Genomic DNA, 24658 nt, shown 5'->3' with positions numbered 1-24658 from the left:
GTGAAGCCTGTATGTATTCGAATACTCCAGGATGCCGCCATGTTATAGCAGAACATGTTAGGTACTTGTGTAGCTGATGTCTGTGCCTCTCACATGTTTATAGCAAACCACAACATGCCATCAGATAAAGCACAGACACTAGCAATGCTTAACTATGCATTTCACACAGACAAGCCTCATTTAAATATACAAATAAATAAGATTTTAGAATGATTAATGTATGAATTGAGTAGATAAAGGCTAGAATGTCATCCGTGTGAGCTGCTCCAACAGGTAGTTGTGACAGAATTAGTTACAGGGACCTGATGACACGTGTCCTTTTAAACAAGATATGTTGCTGCATCAGTGTAGCTTCAACATTCTCAGGGTATGTTTGGTTCATAATGCATCAAATCAAATGCCACATTTCCTTTAATACCTTTAAAAAAAAATGTTTAATTTTGCTGCATCACCATATTCAGATGCCAAAAGCTTTTTCTATACTTGTGGAATGTCATTTTTTGAGGGCTTTTCTTACCATTTCATTGCTTAGGACTGCACAACCTTTTAACTTCATTGTGTGGTGGTACCATTACTAATTATATCAATGAAACCAGCTAGAGGTGAAAAACCAAATCTTACGGACTTGCTGGCCCTGAACCACTAATAAAGACACACTAAGGGATCTGATAATCTAAATACAGGCAGTCCCCGGGTTACGTACAAGATAGGGTCCGGAGTTTTGTTCTTAAGTTGAATTTGTATGCAAGTCGAAACTGTATATTTTATAATTGTAGATCCAGACAAAAAAAAATTTGGCCCCAATGACAACTGGAGTTTAAACATTTTTTGCTGTAATGGGACCAAGGATTATCAATAAAGCTTCATTACAGACACCTTACAGCTACAGATTATTGCAATCTGGGACTAAAGTAAAGCATTCAGAGAGTTTCACCAGAGGTCAGAGGGGTCTGTCTGTAACTATGGGTTGTCTGCAAGTCGGGTGTCCTTAAGTAGGGAACTGTCTGTAATGTAGAGATTAGAATGTTCTCTTAAATCTGTACTGCTGTGAAAAAATATTGTTGTGTGTAATTTAGCTGGGGATTTATAGTGCCACACTTTGCAGTTACTTAATTTGTATTTTACTTAATTTGTTTCTTATGGTCTATGGACATGTTTAGGTTCTGGTGGTAAAAAATAAAAATAGCATTTTCCAGTAATGTGAATAATCATCCAATAGTCCCCTCTGATAGAGTGTATTGGTTATATGTGCCATATATAGGAAATGAATCCAGCGCTTGACCCAGGTGAGTAGTTAAAACTTCTTCTTTTATTGGAATAATGCGTGTAGCAATACAGCTTAAAATGCACGGAACCGCCTGTATCTTAAGTCATCAGCGAGCTATGACAGATGGTGGTAACCTGGCTTCGCCTATGCGTTTCTAGTGTCCGCAGACACTCTTATTCATGGCTAGTATCACGGACGCCAAGGAGACAATAAATGCAAGTGAACCGGAAACCTCGCTCTGAGACAGCAGAGAGAGAAAAAATCCGGCATGGATTCCTTGCAGAGAAAAAGAAAATCCGGCTTGGATTCCTTGGCATGCGTGGTGCTCTATATTGTCCAATTAGTATAGTTCTAAAAATGAAAGCACCTATAATAAAATGTGATGCCATATATAGACTGTTCTTTGGCGGGTGCGTGCAGGAAACAGACAATTAAAAACAAATGCAGGTTACTGTGTTTTCAAAACGTCACCACTTCGGTGCTATTCGTTTTTGAACAGGGAGACATTGCCTCTATAACTTGTGTTCTACTTGTTATCAACTCTATTTGGGTAAATTTATTCTATGGCCCGGCACATTGTGATGATAATTATTGATCAATTCAAATCTGATATAATGGCTTTAACAATCATTGAAACAACCCTGGATGAGGGTATCTTCATGGGGGGTTACATGCTGTGATAATAGGGGGGCAAGGAGGGCATTTATATAAAATTTGGGTCTAAGGAATTATACTGTAAACATTTTTTTAAACGTTTCTGTAAAAATTTTTGGTGCACGGAAAGTCATGAAGGAGGGGAGTGAAACGCAATTCTAAGGGGAGTTGTTATTTTCTCTATTGTGATACCCTCATTATGTTCCTAAGAACATCAATTAATTTCTATAATTTAACCCCTGGGGGTATCTGGTTTGTAGGTGGAACATCCAAAATGCCTCTCTGTCAAGTATGTATGTCGCCTCCTCTTTTTCCTAATGTTATTTTTTCTATTCCATATACCCTGCAATTTTGTGTTTGTCCACCATGGAATTGATTGAAGTGTTTTGATGCCCCTGATATCATTTGTTTTTGTTGTATAGTATTTCCCATATCTCTTAGGTGTTCCAGAAATCTCACTTTTAGTTTCCTCGTTGTGGTTCCAACATATTTCTTTTTTGTTTTTGTGGGTAGCGCATAATTGCATGTCTTGCATGGATTGGTGCCACATTTAAAAAAGCCCTTATGATACAACCAATTCTTCTTGTTATCGCTTTTGGGAAAACTGGGGGCAATGAGGTTACCTATGGACGTAGCCTTTCGAGATACTATGTTACATCCACTTTTCAGAATTTCAGCCACCTTACTGTCTTGGAACAAAATTGGGAGACAATTGTTAACAATTTTTTTGATTTGATCGAATTGTGGACTAAATCTTAGTACCAACGTGGGCTTGTTGTCCCTCTTAGGGTTAATTTTTTTGAGTTTGGTATTGTGTAGCAATCCATTTCTATCTTTATTCCTAGTGATTAGTTCTGCCCTTTTCAATTGCCATGTAGTATAGCCTCTTTTGTGTAACCTATTTTTAATGTCATTGATTTCCCTATTGTATTCATCTTGTGAGCTACAGTTCCTTTTTGCACGGGTGAATTCTCCTACTGGTATCGCTTTTTTTGTATGATTTGGATGTGAACTGTTAGCGTGTAGGATAGTGTTTCCTGAGATTGGTTTACGGTACGTTTTAGTTTGTATTTGATTGTTAGTGACATATATATTTAAGTCTAGGAACACCATATGTGAGTTATGATGGGAGTGGGTAAACTGTATTTTGAATTGATTATTATTCATGTAACCCACGAATTCTGGTATGGAGACACATCGCCCGACCATATGAACAACAGGTCGTCGATGTATCTGCCATACCAGAAAAGCGAGTCAAGAAATGGATTACTGTCATCATACAAATGACATTCCTCCCAGTATGCCATAACTAAATTCGCCAAGGAGGGAGAATATTTAGCTCCCATCAGAACTCCTGTGAGTTGAAGGTAAAATGTATTGTCAAAGAGAAAAAAATTGTGCGTCATGAGATACCATAGTGCTTCTCTCATAAAATTTAGCAAATTTTGACTGAAAGCACTGTGTTTCTTTTTATGATGGTCGATGGCCTCTACGGCTATGTGGTGTGGGATAGATGTATATAATGCTGTGACATCACAGCTAAGCCACGTATACATGTTTTCCCATGTGATGTTTTGTAGGGCTTTAATTACATCTCCCGTGTTTTTGAGATACCCAGGGGTTCTAATTGCCAGTGGTTGGAGGAGGGAATCTATCCATTCACTTAATCTCTCGTTTAGCGAGCCTATGCCTGATACTATTGGGCGCATTGGTGGTGGATTATCACCTTTGTGTACCTTGGGCAAGGCATATAAGTGTGGTACGGTAGGATTTCCTATGTTCAGGTAATCATATTGTTTTTTGCTTAGGACTCCCAAGCCTAAACCCTCCTTGAGTAAATTAGTGAGTGTCTGTTGAAACTTATTTGTGGGATTAGAGGGCAGGGATCTATATGTGTTGGTATCTTTTAACATTTGTTGTACCCACATGTTGTATTGTTGTGTTTCCATTACTACTATGGATCCCCCCTTATCAGCCCTTTTTATCGTTAGATTATGATTATTTTCTGATGGGAGCTAAATATTCTCCCTTCTTGGTGAATTTAGTTATGGCATACTGGGAGGAATGTCATTTGCATGATGACAGTAATCCATTTCTTGACTCGCTTTTCTGGTATGGCAGATACATCGACGACCTGTTGTTCATATGGTCGGGCGATGTGTCTCCATACCAGAATTCGTGGGTTACATGAATAATAATCAATTCAACATACAGTTTACCCACTCCCATCATAACTCACATATGGTGTTCCTAGACTTAAATATATATGTCACTAACAATCAAATACAAACTAAAACGTACCGTAAACCAATCTCAGGAAACACTATCCTACACGCTAACAGTTCACATCCAAATCATACAAAAAAAGCGATACCAGTAGGAGAATTCACCCGTGCAAAAAGGAACTGTAGCTCACAAGATGAATACAATAGGGAAATCAATGACATTAAAAATAGGTTACACAAAAGAGGCTATACTACATGGCAATTGAAAAGGGCAGAACTAATCACTAGGAATAAAGATAGAAATGGATTGCTACACAATACCAAACTCAAAAAAATTAACCCTAAGAGGGACAACAAGCCCACGTTGGTACTAAGATTTAGTCCACAATTCGATCAAATCCAAAAAATTGTTAACAATTGTCTCCCAATTTTGTTCCAAGACAGTAAGGTGGCTGAAATTCTGAAAAGTGGATGTAACATAGTATTTCGAAAGGCTACGTCCATAGGTAACCTCATTGCCCCCAGTTTTCCCAAAAGCGATAACAAGAAGAATTGGTTGCATCATAAGGGCTTTTTTAAATGTGGCACCAATCCATGCAAGACATGCAATTATGCGCTACCCACAAAAACATTCTATAATCAAGGCGATACACAACAGCATAACATAATGTCATACATGAATTGTAACAGTGAGGGTCTAATTTATATTATCGAATGTATACAATGCAATAAGAAATATGTTGGAGCCACAACGAGGAAACTAAAAGTGAGATTTCTGGAACACCTAAGAGATATGGGAAATACTATACAACAAAAACAAATGATATCAGGGGCATCAAAACACTTCAATCAATTCCATGGTGGAATTGAAGATACCCTCATCCAGGGTTGTTTCAATGATTGTTAAAGCCATTATATCAGATTTGAATTGATCAATAATTATCATCACAATGTGCCGGGCCATAGAATAAATTTACCCAAATAGAGTTGATAACAAGTAGAACACAAGTTATAGAGGCAATGTCTCCCTGTTCAAAAACAAATAGCACCGAAGTGGTGACGTTTTGAAAACACAGTAACCTGCATTTGTTTTTAATTGTCTGTTTCCTGCACGCACCCGCCAAAGAACAGTCTATATATGGCATCACATTTTATTATAGGTGCTTTCATTTTTAGAACTATACTAATTGGACAATATAGAGCAATATAGAGCCAAGGAATCCAAGCCGGATTTTCTTTTTCTCTGCAAGGAATCCATGCCGGATTTTTTTCTCTCTCTGCTGTCTCAGAGCGAGGTTTCCGGTTCACTTGCATTTATTGTCTCCTTGGCGTCCGTGATACTAGCCATGAATAAGAGTGTCTGCGGACACTAGAAACACGTAGGCGAAGCCAGGTTACCACCATCTGTCATAGCTCGCTGATGACTTAAGATACAGGCGGTTCCGTGCATTTTAAGCTGTATTGCTACACGCATTATTCCAATAAAAGAAGAAGTTTTAACTACTCGCCTGGGTCAAGCGCTGGATTCATTTCCTGGGGGACATTTAAAGTATAAAACATAAACATTAATATTTTCCTACAAATTAGTAAAAGATCCCCCAGGAGAGACGAGACCTGGGGGGTTGAGCTGTCTGTGCAGGGGGCATTTTTATAGTACAGGCAGTCCCCGGGTTACGTACAAGATAGGGTCCAGAGGTTTGTTCTTAAGTTGAATTTGTATGTAAGTCGAAACTGTATATTTTATAATTGTAGATCCAGGGAATTTTTTTTTTGCCCCAGTGACAGTTGGAGTTTCAAAATTTTTTGCTGTACCAAGGATTATCAATAAAGCTTCATTACAGACACTTTTAAGCTGATTATTGCAATCTGGGACTATAGTAAAGCATCCAGAGAGCTTCACCAGAGGTCACAGTAGGCAGAGTGGTCCGTTTGCAACTATGGGTCGTCTGTAAGTCGGGTGTCCTTAAGTAGGGGACCGCCTGTAGTTATGTTCTTCTACATCAAGGGCAGTATTATAGTAGTTATATTCTTGTACACAGGGTGCAGTATTATGGTAGTTGTATTCTTGTACATAGGGGGCAGTATTATCGTAGTTATATTCTTGTACATAGGGGCAGTAATATAGTAGTTATATTCTTGTACATAGGAGGCAGTATTATAGTAGTTAGGGGGCAGTATTAGAGTAGTTAGGGAGCAGTATTATAGTAGTTATATTCTTGTACATAGGGGGCAATATTATAGTAGTTGTATTCTTGTACATAGGGGGCAGTATTATAGTAGTTGTATTCTTGTACATAGGGGGCAATATTATAGTAGTTGTATTCTTGTACATAGGGGGCAGTATTATAGTAAGTAAACGGACAACCCAGATAAAATTTAACTGTTATTACGACGTCTAAGATAAAAATAGGGATGATACCCTGAATAATGAAAGATGAGCCATCTGAACTCTATGCACACTTCGATGGACCTTCGGGTCCGTCGAAATGTGCATAGAGTTCAGATTTGTGCACTTATCACTGTGAGACGGAACGTACACCTTCTAGCCTAACACCCTCTCCCTACTGATCAGCATGAGCGAAACTACTAATGCTCGTATGAAGTAGATACATGGAATCTTTATATCCTTCGTATTCCTATATACAGAGGGAGTTGAGTGCAGGCTGTAGGTGCTGAATGGTACAAAAGACAGTCCTAACTGGGAGACTGTAGAATAGATTTGGGTTAAAACCTTACCCTCTTTTCTGTCTTAGTCTCCAATTGTACTGCATCCCATATGACATCATAGGTGCTAGTGCGACACATGCATGACACCTAGTGGTTTGATTAGGTATTAGTCTAATTTTTTGTTCCATTCCCTAATAGCCGTCTTATAAATTACATGTTGATGGCTCATCTTTCATTATTCAGGGTATCATCCCTATTTTTATCTTAGACGTCGTAATAAAAGTTACATTTTATCTGTGTTGTCCGTTTACTCAGTGAATAATTTCTTGGATATTTAAACAGTTGTATTTATCATTTATTTCTGTGAACTACTATTATAGTAGTTATATTCTTGTACATAGGGGGCAGTATTATAGTAGTTATATTCTTGTACATAGGGGGCTGTATTATAGTAGTTATATTCCTGTACATAGGCGGCAGAATTATAGTAGTTATGTTCTTGTACTTAGGGGGCAGTATTACAGTAGTTATATTCTTGTACATATGGGGCAGTATTATAGTAGTTATATTCTTGTACATAGGGGCAGTATAATAGTGGTTATATTCTTGTACATAGGGGGCAGTATTATTGTAGTTATATTCTTGTACACAGGGGGCAGTATTATAGTAGTTATATATTTGCACTTAGGGGCAGTATAATAGTGGTTATATTCTTGTACATAGGGGGCAGTATTATAGTAGTTATATTCTTGTACATAGGGGGCAGTATTATAGTAGTTATATTCTTGTACACAGGGGGCAGTATTATAGTAGTTATATATTTGCACTTAGGGGCAGTATAATAGTGGTTATATTCTTGTACACAGGGGGCAGTATTATAGTAGTTATGTTCTTGCACTTAGGGGCAGTTTAATAGTAGGGAGGCGGGATTTCAGTTTTCACCTGCAAAAAGGCAAGAAACGGCCCTGTGTAGCAGATGCAGATAATAAGTAAGAATAACTTGCTAGCACAATAATGGGGTCTAACAGAGCCACCGTGTGCAAGCAGTTCACAATTATTACCTAATGTTTAGACAATTTCCATCATCATCATTATTATTGTCTTCTTTGTGTGCTGTATTGTAGTCTGCTTTGGGGTGTCTTGCTTATTGTACAAATACAGTAGTGTTCTCTGGGGGGCACTGTGGTTTTAGGCGCATCTAGGGTTTTGGTTAATAGTACAGGCCCCTGACGGGTAGCGGTATGAAAATGCAGTCCTCTGACCAAAAAAGGTTGTGCACCCCTACCTTAGAGGTAACGGGGTCGGGTTGAAAAAATAATCAGGCTTTTGTCGCGTTGCTCTAGTTCAGTAAAACGTTTATTTTGATAGTGGTGGACAACGCGTTTCGGAGGTGAACTACCTCCTTCGTCAGATCCAAGGGTACAAGGTCTGTTTTTTCTCCTGTGACAAGTCCGTCATGAGGGTGAACTTGGGTGGTATTAGGGGGTACAGACAGGTGGAGATCACAACGAATAGGCCTCGGCGTTTGAGGACTGGGGCAGACTTGCAGAATATTTGGTCTTAAGACGCGAGTCGGCACACACAGCGCCCGTGCGCTTTTTCTCCACTTCTGTAAGCTTAGAGGTAACGAGCATGCATAAGAGGACAGTCTACCATCAGTAATCTGGTGGTAGATGTCCTTCAACACCTTCATGAGGTGTAACGTATTAGTACTTCACATGTCGGCTGTTGCTATATGGAGAGGACCTCATCGGGGAACGGCGATCTAGTACCATGACAGCCTCAGGTCATAAAAACGGTGTTGCATTTTAACGCATTTATTACAATGTGCAATTTGCACATTGTAATACATGATGTGGAAAATCCCCATATACTGCCATACTCTAGTGTTGCAATATATGGTAGGATCAATCAGACAACCAAGGGTAAAGTACACTATGGGGTCTTAAAAGAGTTAAAAAAATAAAAAAAAGCCTAAAAATTCAAATCACCCTTTTTCCCTAGAACCAATACACAGTAAATACACTCACCATCCACTTTATTAGGTACACCATGCTAGTAACGGGTTGGACCCCCTTTTGCCTTCAGAACTGCCTCAATTCTGCGTGGCATAGATTCAACAAGGTGCTGGAAGCATTCCTCAGAGATTTTGGTCCATATTGACATGATGGCATCACACAGTTGCCACAGATTTGTCGGCTGCACATCCATGATGCGAATCTCCCGTTCCACCACATCCCAAAGATGCTCTATTGGATTGAGATCTGGTGACTGTGGAGGCCATTTGAGTACAGTGAACTCATTGTCATGCTCAAGAAACCAGTCTAAGATGATTCCAGCTTTATGACATGGCGCATTATCCTGCTGAAAGTAGCCATCAGATGTTGGGTACATTGTGGTCATAAAGGGATGGACATGGTCAGCAACAATACTCAGCTAGGCTGTGGCTTTGCAACGATGCTCAATTGGTACCAAGGGGCCCAAAGAGTGCCAAGAAAATATTCCCCCACCATGACACCACCAGCCTGAACCGTTGATACAAGGCAGGATGGATCCATGCTTTCATGTTGTTGACGCCAAATTCTGACCCTACCATCCGAATGTCGCAGCAGAAATCGAGACTCATCAGACCAGGCAACGTTTTTCCAATCTTCTACTGTCCAATTTCGATGAGCTTGTGCAAATTGTAGCCTCAGTTTCCTGTTCTTAGCTGAAAGGAGTGGCACCTGGTGTGGTCTTCTGCTGCTGTAGCCCATCTGCTTCAAAGTTCGACGTACTGTGTGTTCAGAGATGCTCTTCTGCATACCTTGGTTGTAACGGGTGGCGATTTGAGTCACTGTTGCCTTTCTATCAGCTCGAACCAGTCTGCCCATTCTCCTCTGACCTCTGGCATCAACAAGGCATTTCCGCCCACAGAACTGCCGCTCACTGGATTTCTTTTTCGGACCATTCTCTGTAAACCCTAGAGATGAAAAAAGTGAAAATCACCAAAAAAACACAACATATTGGGTATCACAACGTCCTTAACAACCCGTACAATAAAATAAAATGAAAATAAAATAAAAACCTCACAAAAATTATTAAATTTTCACATCTGACCTATTAAAAAGCGTATAAAAAGTGATCAAAAAGTAAATTTTACCCCAACATGATACCAAGAAAAAGTACAGCTTGTCCCGCAAAAAATAAGCTCTAAACCAGCTCTGTAAACAAAAAAATATAAATGTTCTGCCCATTGTTACATGGCGATGCAAAAACAAGCGAATTTCTCACAAAATTAGTTCTATATTCTGCAAAACAAGTTAACCATAAAAAAGCCATATAAATGGGGTATCGCTGTAATCGTAATGACCCATAGAATAAAGATAACACATTATTTTTATGGTACGGTGAACGTCCGGGAAAATAATGCTAAAAACCATAAACAAGAATTAATGATTTTTTTAACCACCACCAAGAAAGAGTTAATAAAATCTGATTATTAGCTATTTAACCCCCTGTAAATGATGTACCTGAAAAGTGGATCTCATCCACAAAAAAAATAATCTCCCATATGTCCAAATTACAAAAATATAAACATTTTTTAGCCTGTAAAACAATGCAGACAATGCAGATCTGCTCTGAATGGCGCTGCTTCCGTTCTATGCCCGGCTGTTTGCCTATACAACAGTCACCACCACATATGGGGCATCCTCACACTCAGGAGAAATTAGGTATCAAACTTTGTGGAGTTTTTTGACATTTAATACTTTGTGACGGTTTAATTTTTGGCCAAAATTAATATATTGTCTAAAAAAATTACAGCTTGTAAATTACAATTCTGTTTTGTTAACCCCTGTGAAGCATCTAAAGGGTTAACACACTTCTTAAAGTTAATTTTTTACACATTGAGGGGTGTAGTTTCTAAAATGGCATCATTTATGGGGTTTTACTGCTGTTTAGGCCTCTCGAAGTCAGTTAAAGGAAACCTACCAATTAGAATGGCAGGGGTAAGCAGTAAGTACCGAGCACCAACTCAGGATGAGCTGGTGCTGGTACTTAATTTCGTTAGTGTTATTAACTGCTGTATCGCGGTTTTAACACTTTAATCTTTAGAGCAGAAGAGGCTTCGGCGCTGTGCGCACGCAGCGCCGAAGCCTCTTCTGCTCTAAAGTTTAAAGCTGGTGCTCGGTACTTACAGCTTACCCCTACCATTCTAACTGATAGGTTTCCTTTAAGGCTGAGGAGGTGCCTCTAAATAAGGGTGTTTTTTATAAAAATGAGAAAAATTGCACCCAAAATTCTGAACCTCCTAACAACCTAGAGAGAGGATGCATAAAACCCTATGCCGATATAAAGCAGACATTTGGGAAATGTTAGTTATAAAGTTACATGGCTGAAAGTTACATGAAAAGCAGAAAATTTTGAACTTTGAAAATGAATAATTTTTAGAAATTTTTGCCAAATTTCAATTTTTTTTCATAACTAAACACAAAAGATTTCATCAAAAATTTTTTATTACTTTGAAGTACAACGTGTGACGGTAAAACAATCTCAAAATCCACTGGATATGTTAAAGCGTCACGAAGTTCTAACCTCCTATAATGACACAGGGCAAATTGTAAAAATCAGGCCTGGTCCTAAAGGTCTAAAATGGCTTAGACGCAAAGGGGTTAATATGTTAGGTATCACCGCGTCCCAAAATGTCTGATCTATCAAAATATAATAATGGTTATTCCCAGCGTTTAAACCTGTAACGGAAAATTAGTGTTCAAAGTCAAAGATTACACTTTTTTTTTCATTTTGCTAAATATTAACCCCTTCCCGACGCGCGCCGTACTAGTACGGCGTGCGCCGGGTCCCGGTGCATGGAGAGGGCTCGCGGGCCGAGCCCTCTCCATAGCCGGTAAGTCTTTGCTGCATATTGCAGCAAAGGCTTACCGGTAACACCCGCGATCGGTGCTAGCACCGATCGCGGGTGCTTTCACCGCGATCGCCGCCGGCAATGCTGCCGGAGGCTTCAAAAAGATGACGTCACGGGGAGCGGTGATCCGTTGCCATGACAGCATCGGGCCTCACGAAGGCCCGAAGCTGTCTAGTTTTAACCCATTCATTACAATGTGCTATCAGCGCCAGAAGATGGCAAAATCAAAAAAAAAAATTGCTGCTGCTGACATCATAGTTGTGTGCCGGTCGGGTCGCGGGCACTGAGCCGTTGCGGACCTGGCGCCGGCATGAAGTAAGAAGAGGCACTGCAGGCAGAGCTGCCGCGAAGCTGCCGCTGCTCGGGCCGTCGGGATGGTGAGTACCGAGTTTTTTGTTTTTTTTATCTTTACAGGCTGCTACAGAGTGCTGGCAGGCTATTACTTACAGGGGGCTGGCAGGCTATTATTTACAGGGGGTTGGCAGGCATCTGCAGGGGGCTGGCAGGCATCTGCAGGGGGCTGGCAGGCATCTGCAGGGGGCTGGCAGGCTGCTACAGGGGGCTGGCAGGCTATTACTTACAGGGGGCTGGCAGGCTATTACTTACAGAGCGCTGGCAGGCATTTACAAGGGGCTGGCAGGCATCTGCAGGGGGCTGGCAGGTAGGCATTTACAGGGGGCTGGCAGGCATTTACAGGGGGCTGGCAGGCTATATTCTACAGGGGGCTGGCAGGCTATGTACTACAGGGGGCTGGCAGGCTATATACTGGGGCTGTGACCAATGCATTTCCCACCCTCGGCTTATATTCGAGTCAATAGGTTTTTCCAGTTTTTTGTGTTTAAAATTAGGGGTCTCGGCTTATACTCGGGTCGGCTTATACTCGAGTATATACGGTAAGTTTGGTATCCTCGTGATTGCCTAGACCCAAAGAATAAAGGAGACATGTTATTTAGGGAACCCAGTGAACGCAGTAAAATCCAAACCCACAAGAAAATAGCAAAAATGCTATTTCACTGTATTTTTTCACCAATTTTTTCCTGCTTCCCAGTACACAACATGGAATATTAAATACCATCATTATGAAGTGCAATTTGTTACACAGAAAACAAGCCCTCACACAGCTCTTTACATGGAAAAATAAAACATTATAGATTTTTGAAAGTGTGAGTAAAAAATGGAAACAAAAAAGGGCCTTGGCGTTAAAGGGCATTTAACCACCATGATGATGGACTGTATGCAAATAAGCCTTAGGGGCTCCAGGCTTCATTGGAGCTAATGTAGCCTTGAGCCCCTCAGACTCGTCTGTATACAGTCCTTTATCCTGGCGGTAGATGTCCCTTAAGAGGTTAAGGATTAGAGCAGTTGTGACTTTTTTTTTTACTTTCCTATTTTCCAGGAACTCCAGAAAGAGCTGTTAGCTGCACGTGCAAAGCTTGAAGAGCAGCAGAAAATAGAGCATCACCTCTTACAGGAAATAAGAAAATACAACCCCAACTTCCAACTGTAATTGCTTTTCTTAATGCCTCTTTGCTGTAATGTCGAAAACACTACGTTCTGTTACGGTTTGAGAAAGAGAAGAAAACTGTTCAACTGCATTTTGTAATGAAAAAATCAATACTAATGCATAGAGAGCAAACAGTCTTATGATCTCTTACTATGCAGGTATTGGCTCTTTTAACTTGAACATCGGAAGAAGGACCTTTCTTTTTCTATAGCTATCACTTTCGTTTTCCTGATTATAACTGTAAACTGTTAACCTATGAATATAAACGGGCCCCTCAGACTAAGGAACAGCAAAGGAATCGACATCCCCTGGTAAGCAGAAGTGATGTCCTGTTGTCCGTCGTGGACACTCCTTGCCCAAAACAGGTCCTGTCACCATTCCCTCCCAGCCCAAGAACTTCTTGCCGGGTGCAGACCCGAAAACCTTTTTAGAAAATATTGAAAACTTATTTTTAAGATTTCCCACTGTTTGCCACCAGAGGGAGTTTCAACTGTGTACTGTGTCAATGCACACAGAACAAAGTCCCTAGGAAAGGGAACCGACTCTTTCTCCTATGCTGAAAAAGTGAACAAGACCTGATTTATGGTAGAGAAGGTTGTCTCATACACAGCTCTGTCTGCACTGTTACAGGTATCTGTACTGATATGCCGCACTGTACTGTAAAGTCTCCTGTTTTCAAAACCTCTCCTCCTGCCCTAAGCGGAAGATGGAAGGACATTTACCCCTATCTGAATCTTGACATCATCAAAGGTCTTTTACCAAGTAGAAATCTGTTTTCTGTATCTTCCATTTTAAACATTACACAAATGATGCACCCTCTAGTTCCCAATTGGTGTATATAAAAAAAAAATTATATAACTTTTAATCCATTGACAGTAATTTTCTTTTATAAAATATTCTTATTTTTCATATGCTTTGTAGGTTCTATCCACTAACTTCTAGCAATATGTTACACGATACATGTTAGTACTCATTGCCAAACTTACCTGTTCACCTTTAATTTTTTACATTTCCTATGCACTCAAAGCAGTTTGCTGTGTACATAGTACCAGAGTATCTCTTATTTTCAATATGCATAGGCAAATCGATATTGCAAATAAAGCATTTCTAACAGACAAATAGTGACTAATTTTAGAAATGTTGCTTATTCTGCATTAAGGCAACTCTTAAAGGGCATCAGCAGAAATCTACCTCCTAAACCGATACTATTACCTTATTTAGACCTTAAGGACATGGGCTAAATTGGCCTTTAGGACACACTTTTTTACATTTTTTCCTGCTAAAATTGCAAAATTCCATATGAGGGCTTGTTTTTTGCGGTAAGATTTGTATTTTGTAGTGGGTTGATGTTTATGTTTTTTATACCCTTCACAATACGGGTATAATAATGAAAAATATGTTTGGCCAAGGTCACTACTGATGCGACAAATACCAATGTGTACCAATACCACGCGCGAACAAACAGCAGTCCTGCGCTCATCCCACTCCCCACCCCCCTCGCCGGAACCAGCAGCCGTCCTCCGTTGCGGCGATCCCCCCTCTCGAACCAGCAGCCGTCCAGCCCCCGTCCCCCCCCCCCCCCCCGCCCCCAATGGAACAAGCAGCGGTCCTCCGCCCCTCCCCCCGTCCGTACACCCCCCCCCCCCTCCGAACCAGCAGCTAACTGACCTGCACGCCGAACAAGCACCCCACCGAACACCCACGACGACTGGTCACCCTAAAAGGGTAAGTATACATTACTTTATCTGTGTGTATATATGATGTATATATGCATATACAGTGTATATACTGTGTATATGTGTATATATGCATCTACTGTCTATATCTGTATATACTGTGTATATGTGTATATATGCATCTACTGTCTATATCTGTATATACTGTATTTATACATGCATATATTTGTATAAGCCTATATATGTGCGCATTTAAATGTGTATATATATATGTATATATGATTTACCGTATTTTTCGGCCTATAAGGCGCACCAAAAATCCATTAATTTTCTCAGAAATCATAGGTGCGCCTTATAGGCCAGTGCGCCTTATATATGAACTTATACAGAAATGTACTACAGACAAGATGTACTGTACATTTACCAGTGTTTAATAGCTCCATCCTGCAACTTCCCACACTGTACAAAGGGTCCCTAGCTCCTGAAGTGCCCTGGCACCACAACTAACATTGTGCCCATCCTGCCCTCCCCTAGCACGGAGAGACTGGAGCCGCCATAGTGCTGACCACAAGGCAATCATCATCATCAGTAAGAAATCCCCCATACCTGCCAGCCCTGTAACAGGCGAAAGAGAAGGAGCCACAGGGAACCCCACAGGAATAACACCCTCGCTGAGGAGGGAAGGAGAAGGGGCAGAGGGAGACCACTTAACCCCTGCTGCATCACCCTGCATTAACCCCCAGCAGCCCATACCTCTGAGATCGGAGCTCTCTGACACGCTGAAGACAAGTTTCCCGGGAAGTGTAGCTGGCTAGAACTGTGCACAGGTCTGCCACCTGCTGGTCATTTTTAGGTACTGCATTTGATCCTGCGCCTTATACTCCAGTGCGCCTTATATATGAACCTAGATGTCTTAGCAGGCATTTATTAGAGGTGCGCCTTATAGTCCGGTGCGCCTTATAGGCCGAAAAATACGGTATGTTTATATGCTGTGTATGTGGTATGTATGCATATGCTCTGTATACTGAATTTGTGTGTGTATTTCCCGTAAGTGTGTGAAAATGCTGTACATACTGAATGTTTGTGTATTTGCTGTATGTGTGTATATTCTGTATGTATATGGTGTTTTTATACTGCATGTATGTGTATATATGGTCAGTGTATACTGTATGTGTAAATATATATATATTTATTGTATATAATGTGTATGCCGTATGATTGATGTATATATACTGTGTGTATATACTTTATGAGTTTGTGTATACTCTGTGTATGGCTACATTCACACTACCATATGGAGGACATATATATACGGCCGATATAGGTCCTCCATAGACGGCAATGGGCGCACGGCGCTCTACGGGAGCGGTACGGTGCAGCACACGTGCGGCACCGTACCGCTCTCCGTGCCCGGGAAAAAGATAGGACCTGTCCTATCTTTACCCGTAGTACGGCGCCGTGCGCCATAACTTCCTGTGGAGAGGGGCGGGGGTGAGCTGCACTCACCTCCTCCACCTCTCCCCGTGCACTGCCGTTGCCCGCTATGGTACGGTACGGGCGGGCAATGGTAGTGTGAATATAGCCTATTAGTGTATAAATATATATGGGTACATAAATGTGTGAAGGTGGATATAAAGATGTGTTATTGGGGACGAGGTGGCTGTATGTAGCTGTGTTACTGGGGACAAGGCGGCTGTATGTAGCTGTGTTACTGGGGAGGAGGCGGCTGTATGTAGCTGTGTTACTGGGGTGAGGCGGCTGTATGTAGCTGTGTTACTGGGGGCGAGGCGGCTGTATGTAGCTGTGTTACTGGGGGCGAGGCGGCTGTATGTAGTTGTGTTACTGGGGATGAGGCGGCTGTATGTAGCTGTGTTACTGGGGGCGAGGTGGCTGTATGTAGCTGTGTTACTGGGGGCGAGGTGGCTGTATGTAGCTGTGTTACTGGGGGCGAGGCGGCTGTATGTAGCTGTGTTACTGGGGATGAGGTGGCTGTATGTAGCTGTTACTGGGGGCGAGGAGGCTGTGTGTAGCGGTGTTACTGGGGGCGAGGAGGCTGTGTGTAGCTCTGTTACTGGGGGCGAGGTGGCTGTATGTAGCTGTGTTACTGGGGACAAGGCGGCTGTACGTAGCTGTGTTACTGGGGAGGAGGCGGCTGTATGTAGCTGTGTTACTGGGGTGAGGCGGCTGTATGTAGCTGTGTTACTGGGGGCGAGGCGGCTGTATGTAGCTGTGTTACTGGGGGCGAGGCGGCTGTTTGTAGTTGTGTTACTGGGGATGAGGCGGCTGTATGTAGCTGTGTTACTGGGGGCGAGGTGGCTGTATGTAGCTGTGTTACTGGGGGCGAGGTGGCTGTATGTAGCTGTGTTACTGGGGATGAGGTGGCTGTATGTAGCTGTTACTGGGGGCGAGGAGGCTGTGTGTAGCGGTGTTACTGGGGGCGAGGAGGCTGTGTGTAGCTCTGTTACTGGGGGCGAGGCGGCTGTATGTAGCTGTGTTACTGGGAGTGAGGCGGCTGTGTGTAGCTATGTTACTGGGGGTGAGGCGGCTGTGTGTAGCTGTGTTACTGGGGGTGAGGCGGCTGTATGTAGCTGTGTGCAGCTGTGTTACTGGGGGCGAGGCGGCTGTATGTAGCTGTGTTACTGGGGGTGAGGCGGCTGTATGTAGCTGTGTTATTGGGGGTGAGGCGGCTGTATGTAGCGGTGTTACTGGGGGCGAGGCGGCTGTATATAGCGGTGTTACTGGGGGCGAGGCGGCTGTATGTAGCTGTGTTACTGGGGGCGAGGCGGCTGTATGTAGCTGTGTTACCGGGGGCGAGGCGGCTGTATGTAGCGGTGTTACCGGGGGCGAGGCGGCTGTATGTAGCGGTGTTACTGGGGATGAGGCGGCTGTATGTAGCTGTGTTACTGGGGGCGAGGCGGCTGTATGTAGCTGTGTTACTGGGGGCGAGGCAGCTGTATGTAGCTGTGTTACTGGGGGACGAGGCGGCTTTATGTAGCTGTGTTACTGCTGGGATAGTGGAAAGGAAGCAGGAGGACGTGTATGCATGCTGCATTCAGTGGGCGCATGTGATCGGATTGTGGCGCATCGGCGCTGGCATGCACGTGACGGAAATCAGGGGCGTGGCCGAACGAAGACCTGACGGATTCGGAAAAACCGCCGCATTTAAAACAAAAAAAGTGTTGCGGAGCTTGCACTTACCTTCACTAGGAATAGGCCGGTGAACTTGAGTGCGTTCCAATGCTCTTCAGCGCAGCAGCGCCACCTGGTGGACGTCGGAGGAACTGCCTTAATGAATCCCGGCCGGACCCGAATCCACCGCAGAGAACGCGCCGCTGGATCGCGAATGGACCGGGTAAGTAAATCTGCCCCAATATGTTTCCCAGTTTTCTGTGGTAAAATTAGGGGTCTCGGCTTATACTCGGGTCGGCTTATACTCGAGTATATACGGTAATATAATTATAAATAGGGAAATGGTTGAGTTTTTTTATTTTTTTACACTGGGGATACCTTGAACCCTTATACAATACATTTACAGTACAGAAGTACTACAAGAGAGTGGTGGCCAGACCTTCAAACTTCAGTACTGACCTTTCTCTCTCCGTCTCCCTGTCTTTATACAGCTAATTTGCATATGACTTCAGAGGTTTATTTGAAGTGATGCCACCACTCTGGACCATAAAATAAACTTTATCTGGAATGTTTTAATGAGCTTAATAAGGTACTGTTAGTGGTTTAGGAGGATAACTTCTGCTGACAGGTTTCCTTTAAGTCTCAACTAGTTTACATATTTTAAAAGGGAAGCTTACTTCTTTGCTCTGCCGCATTTCTAAATTTTGGTTGTTATATTTATTCAGAGATTTATTTGGAGTGATGCCTCCACTCTGGACCATAGAATAAACATTATCTGGAATGTTTTAATGTGCTTAATAAGGTACTATTAGTGGTTTTTGAGGATAACTTCTGCTGACAGGTTCCCTTTGTCTCAACTAGTTTACATATTTTAAAAGGAAAGCTTACTTTTTTGCTCTGCAGAATTACTACATTTTGGTTGTTATATTTATTCAGAGATTTATTTGGAGTGATGCCACCACTCTGGACCATAGAATAAACTTTATCTGGAATGTTTTAATGTGGTAATAAGGTACTGTTAGTGGTTTGTGAGGGTAACTTCTGCTAACAGGTTCCCTTTGTCTCAACTAGTTTACATATTTTAACACTTTTAACCCCTACACAACTACTACATACACCTATATACGTACCCCATGCAGAAAGGATGTTTAGAAACATGGCACCTAGAAACACAATTCTGTGTCATATTAAACAGAAGAATCCCCCATGTAATATGGATTGTACATGGTTGCTTAACTGAACCAGAGATATCCACCCTTGAATTTTTACTAAAAAATAGATTTTTAGGTAGAGCTTTCTATTCCCGATTGTAACTTTAAGAGTGAATATCTCTGGTTCTGGAAGCATCCATGCATCCTATTAAAGTGGAGACTCTCCTGTTAAATATGACCCCAGAATTGTGTTTCTAGGTGCAAGGGTTCAGGATACAGGTGTTTGAAGTGTGTCCCCCTCCAGCCTGTCAGCTGAAGGCAACATATAGAAGAAGCTGCAGGAGACTTTCACTTTGTAGAATTACATGCACCCTCTGCATCTGTAGCTGTACCTGGGAAAGGGTAATGGAATAATGCTGTACATATTTATAACCTAATTTAGTAAACGTTACTACAGGAAAAATGCCAAAAAAGCTTATAATTATATAATTTTATAAAGAATAAATATGTAATAAATAAAACTATCCTATCCTAACTAACTATGAAGTTAAAGTCTCGCATGTCATGAGAAAAACAATGTAAAAATTGTTATATGTAATAATAATTCCTTTGTTTATATAGCGCACACAGATTACACTGCACTGCACAGAGCTTGCTAAAACAGTCATACTAAGTTAACTCCTTCTTGAATAACTTCACTAGAAATTAAAATTAAGACTTTGGAGTGGTTCATGCTCAGAAACCCTCCAATGTGGGTGAATAACAATAATTCTGCAAACATGAGCGAGTTAAAATTCCTCCAGAGCATTGTAAAAGACTTACTGGCAGTTATGGCAAACTTTTGGTTGTAGTTGTTGCTACTAAGGGTGGTCTAACCAGTTATTAGCCTTAACGGGGCAGTTACTTTTTCACACAGGGCTCTGAAGGTTTTGATGACCTTTTTTCCTTAACCTGTTCATGCTCTGCTTCCGATATATTAGACGCTGAACGCAGTGACTTAACGATCAGCGTCCAATATATCGGACGCAAGCGATACTTGCATTTTGGACGTCACATGACTGATCTGATTGGTCGATCAATGTCATTGGCCAATTGTTACAGATTAGTCAATGACAGCGATCAGTGATGCTGGGGGGGCTGATCTTACTAGCCCCATGCTCTCCAATATCGCCATTTTGTGTCTGGTGGTGTTGGAAAGAGTTGTGCTGGTGATCTGTCCCTTTACTGTACCCCAAAACACACGATTACTCCCCCATTGTCCGTTTTCCCTATCCCCCACAACCACACTTTTAAGTGCGATCTTTTAGGCGTTGTAGCAGTAGTGTGTAGGAGGAGTTTTAGTAGCGTGGAGGAGTAGGCGTTCTGTGGAGGAGCAAGAGTAGTGTGGAGGAGCAGGCGTAGCCTAGTGGAGTGGGCGTTGTTCTGTGCAGACTGTATTCACAGACATCTACCAGCTATAATTGTCCTCACTGAAACACATCTTACACCAGAGACCCTATGGAGAGTTAGACGTAATTGGATCGGTATACAATATCACTCGTGTCATACGTCCTCATCAAGAGGAGTGAGTCTGTTGGTTCACCAGAGAATAGATCTAAAAGTACTGAAAACTAAAATAGATGACTATGGTCGCTACATTTTCATTGAAGGAATACTGGAGGGTCTGCGATGTATATTATCTTTGGTATATATCCCCCCACCATATTCCTCTGATGTTATAAATCAATTAGCACTATTTATGGAAAAATGCTCTGACTGTCCAGTTTTATCGTGTGGGGACTATAACTGCGTGATGGATGGCAACCTCGATAGAATATCAGCTGACAGTTCTAGGAAAGCGGTAGGAGCCTCCCCGTTGAAAAGGCTATGTGATGAAGTCGGCCTGATGGATGTTTGGAGGGTGAAATATTTAAACAAGGTTGCTTTTTCATGCTTCAGTAATACACACAAGGCGATGTCAAGAATTGACCTCGCCTTGTGTAATAGTAGTTGTCTGGATCATATTGTAAAGATGAAGTATGAACCGAACACCACATCGGACCACTATATTTAGGTGGTGGATATTAGGTCCAAAAAAGTAACACCGGGCACCCCAATGCCTTTCCAGGTTAATGCACATTGGTTCGCAATACTGAATATTGACCAGGAGTTGATGGGGGTAATTGAGGAGATTTGGCTTAAGAATAAGAAGGAAATAGATGTTAGAGTCGCATGGGATACACTTAAAGCCTACATTCGTGGATATCAATTCAATAAGATTCAATGGATAAAGAAATTAAATAAATTACAGGAGGAATCATTTAAATCCCAAATACAGACGCGTAAAAGCGAATTCAGCTGTAATCCCTCGGATGAAAATTTTGCGAACTTAAAAGAAGCACATAAGAACTATACACAATTCTTGTTAGATAAAGCACAACATGCAACCTTTTTTGCAGGTTATAAAAATTTTTTCGAAGGGGGGAAGCCTGGTAAGACATTAGCTAAGATTATTCAGAATCAGGAACAAATCTAGGAATTAGTGCGATCAAAACTAGGAAGGGTAGTATTACTAATGACCCCGGAGAAATACAAGAAGAGTTTGTCAACGCATTCTCAAGTATGTATGCATCACAAAAAGGAATTGGGTTAAGAGAAATTAAGGAATACTTGGAGGGTATAGACTTTCCACAATTAACAGCACAACAGAGGGAGGGGCTGGATGAACGAATATCGGTGGAAGAAATTGGGGAGGCATTGGACTCAATATCGGGCAATACTACCCCAGGATCAGATGGGTTGCCCTTTGAATTATATCGTAGATGCAGGAGGGTGCTATTGCCCATCCTGGAGGAAGTGTTTACATACTCTTCACAATTACCTGCCTCCATGAGGCATGCCATCATCACCCTGATATTAAAAAAAAAATAAAAATGCACTGGATGTCGAATCATACCGCCCCATTTCTCTGTTGAATACAGATGTTAAATTGTATGCAAAGGTTCTGGCTCGGAGATTGGGAATGGTAGTAGGGGATATCATACACCCAGATCAATCTGGTTTCATACCTGGCAGACAGGTTGCTAATAATTTAAGAAGGGTATTCGCAGGAATCCAGGTGAGCCGGGGGGGATCCCGCTCCATCCTGTCGATAGATGCCACAAAAGCATTCAACAGGGTGGAGTGGGTCTTACTCTTGGAAACATTGAGAAGCTTTGGATTTGGGCAGACAGTTATTGAATATATTAAATTGATGTATACTCAACCCTTGGCCAGGATAAGATTAAGTAGTGGTTTAACAAACAAATTCGGGATCGCCAGGGGAACAAGACAGGGATGCCCGTTATCCCCGATTTTGTTTTTACTGTTCCTAGAGCCGTTAGCCATTAAATGTAGGAATAACCCACGCATACATGGTTGGGGATGTAGTGGTCGCCATGATAAACTTCTGCTGTATGCGGATGACATGTTGTTCACAGTGGATCAATCTGAGAGATCTATTCCTGTAATAATGGAAACAATTCAGGAATTTGGAGAACAAGCAGGGCTTGAAGTGAACTGGTCCAAGTCTCATCTCTTGCCCCTGGACAATTTTGATACGGATTGTATAGAGGAGATAGAGGTTTTGCCAAGAGGGGAATGTCTTGATTATTTGGGGATAAAAGTAGGGGCAAAACCTAGGACCTATTTAGAGGATAACCTAGTACCGCTAATACAACGCATTAGGAAAAAAATTAAAATTTGGACGAAATTATCGCTATCTCAGGCAGGCAGACTAGCACTCATAAAGATGATATTGTTACCTCAATTACTATATGTTATCACAGCTTCACCAATATGGATCAATAAAAAATTCTTTAAGATCATTGAAAGGATGATGAACGACCTCATCTGGGGAAGGAAGAGAGTCAGAATTAAAATCGATGTATTTTATAAACTAAGAGGTAAAGGAGGATGGTCATTACCCAATTTTTTCCTTTATTTCATATCTACAATGTTACAATATTTAATAGGAGGAGGGGATGGGATTATAATCCAAGCTATATCACAAGTAGTAGGGATGAACACGAATAATGGGCTAATATTATTAGAGTCAGGACGGTTAGATTCACTAGCAGTTAGGGGGATACCATTATACAATTGCTTTAGGAAAGTTTGGGACTGGGTAAAAATAAATTTTGATATAACCACTAGTACGAAATTCTCGCCAATATGGCAAAATAAGGAGTTAAAAGAGTTGGAGCAGAGTTTTCTGGGAATATAAAGGTATTCACCTAATTTCACAAATCTGCACAGAAGGTAGGTTAATGTCTTTTGAAACCTTGAAAGATGTGTTTAATATAAATAATCAAAATTTTTATAATTATATTTAGTTGACTCACAGAATAAAGAGCTTAGGAGAGAAGAAGAAGACTCTAGAAGTTAGGTATTATCACGTAATAGATTTTTTTGCAAAGCTTAATGGCGGGAAGAAACTATTATCTAAAATATATAAATATATAGCCACGAATTTAAAAAATTTAGAGTTTCACGTTAGTAGAAGAAAGTGGGAAAGGGAAGTTGGCATATTATCAACAAAACAATGGTTAAGTATATTTCAAAACATGAATATAGTTAGTTCAGAATCAATTTGATTAATTCAATTTAAAATTATATACAGACTCTATTATTCCCCTGAGGTGGTAAACCGTTTTAGGAAGACACATTTAGAAAAGTGCTTAAAATGTCAGGATCCAAAAGACTTTCTCCACATGATGTGGAATTGTGTAGGAGTCCTTAAATTTTGGGAGGAAGTACACACAGAGGTCTGTCGAGCAACGAGCTTGAAGGTCCCTATGACCCCCGATGTTTTGGTGCTGGGAAACACGAGTGATATTGTTGGTCCTATACATTTAATTAGATGGGTGGGGATGGCATTACAAGTAGCATGATGTACAATTGTTTGTTTGGAAGTCCCCGAAAAAGCCTAATATAGTAGAGTGGGAAAATAGGTTAAAAAAAAATAAAAAAGTTTGAGATCAAATTTGCAGACCTAGGGAAAGGTGAAATCTGACAGAAAAAATAAATGGCTATGAGGAAAATAGAGTGGAACTTCTACTTTTTTTTTTTTCTCTCTTTCTTCTCTTGACCGAGGGAGGGTGGGAGTAAGGGGGGGGGGTATTGTTTATTAATCTATGATAAGATTGTATTCAGAGTTGTTTATCTGTATTGGGAATGTAATATCGAATGTTAATGTTTAAATATTAAGGCTAGAATTAATGGCCTATAACTGGAAATATATAGAGCGTTTAGATTATTGCAGATTACAATATCACTGATATCTGATAACATGTATGTTACATAAATTGTACATATATTCTTGACAATGATTTACAAAAAAAAAAATGTATTGAATTGCATGAAATATTAATAAAGATTTAAATGAAAAAAGGGCAGAGGCCATTGGAGAGATAAAAAGAGCAGCCTAAGCAGTCTCCATCGGATTCTACTTTGTGACCGTAGT

The 24658-nt window shown here is 41.2% G+C and overlaps 1 protein-coding gene across 1 annotated transcript in view; it reads left to right on the top strand.

Moving 5' to 3' along the window:
- The window catches only part of BLTP3A (bridge-like lipid transfer protein family member 3A), a 135489-nt gene extending 111224 nt beyond the window's left edge, over nucleotides 1–24265 (top strand). The window contains exon 21 of the mRNA XM_072137197.1: nucleotides 13113–24265. Coding sequence (XP_071993298.1) covers nucleotides 13113–13223 — 111 coding nt within the window. The 3' untranslated portion in view covers nucleotides 13224–24265. The remainder of the gene's footprint in view (nucleotides 1–13112) is intronic.
- Nucleotides 24266–24658: the final 393 nt, after the last annotated feature.

This window comes from Engystomops pustulosus, chromosome 2 (genome assembly GCF_040894005.1).
Source record: "Engystomops pustulosus chromosome 2, aEngPut4.maternal, whole genome shotgun sequence".
Classification (NCBI taxonomy): domain Eukaryota; kingdom Metazoa; phylum Chordata; class Amphibia; order Anura; family Leptodactylidae; genus Engystomops; species Engystomops pustulosus.
Note: the sequence above shows the minus strand (reverse complement) of the source record. Positions and strands in the feature narration are given on the sequence as shown.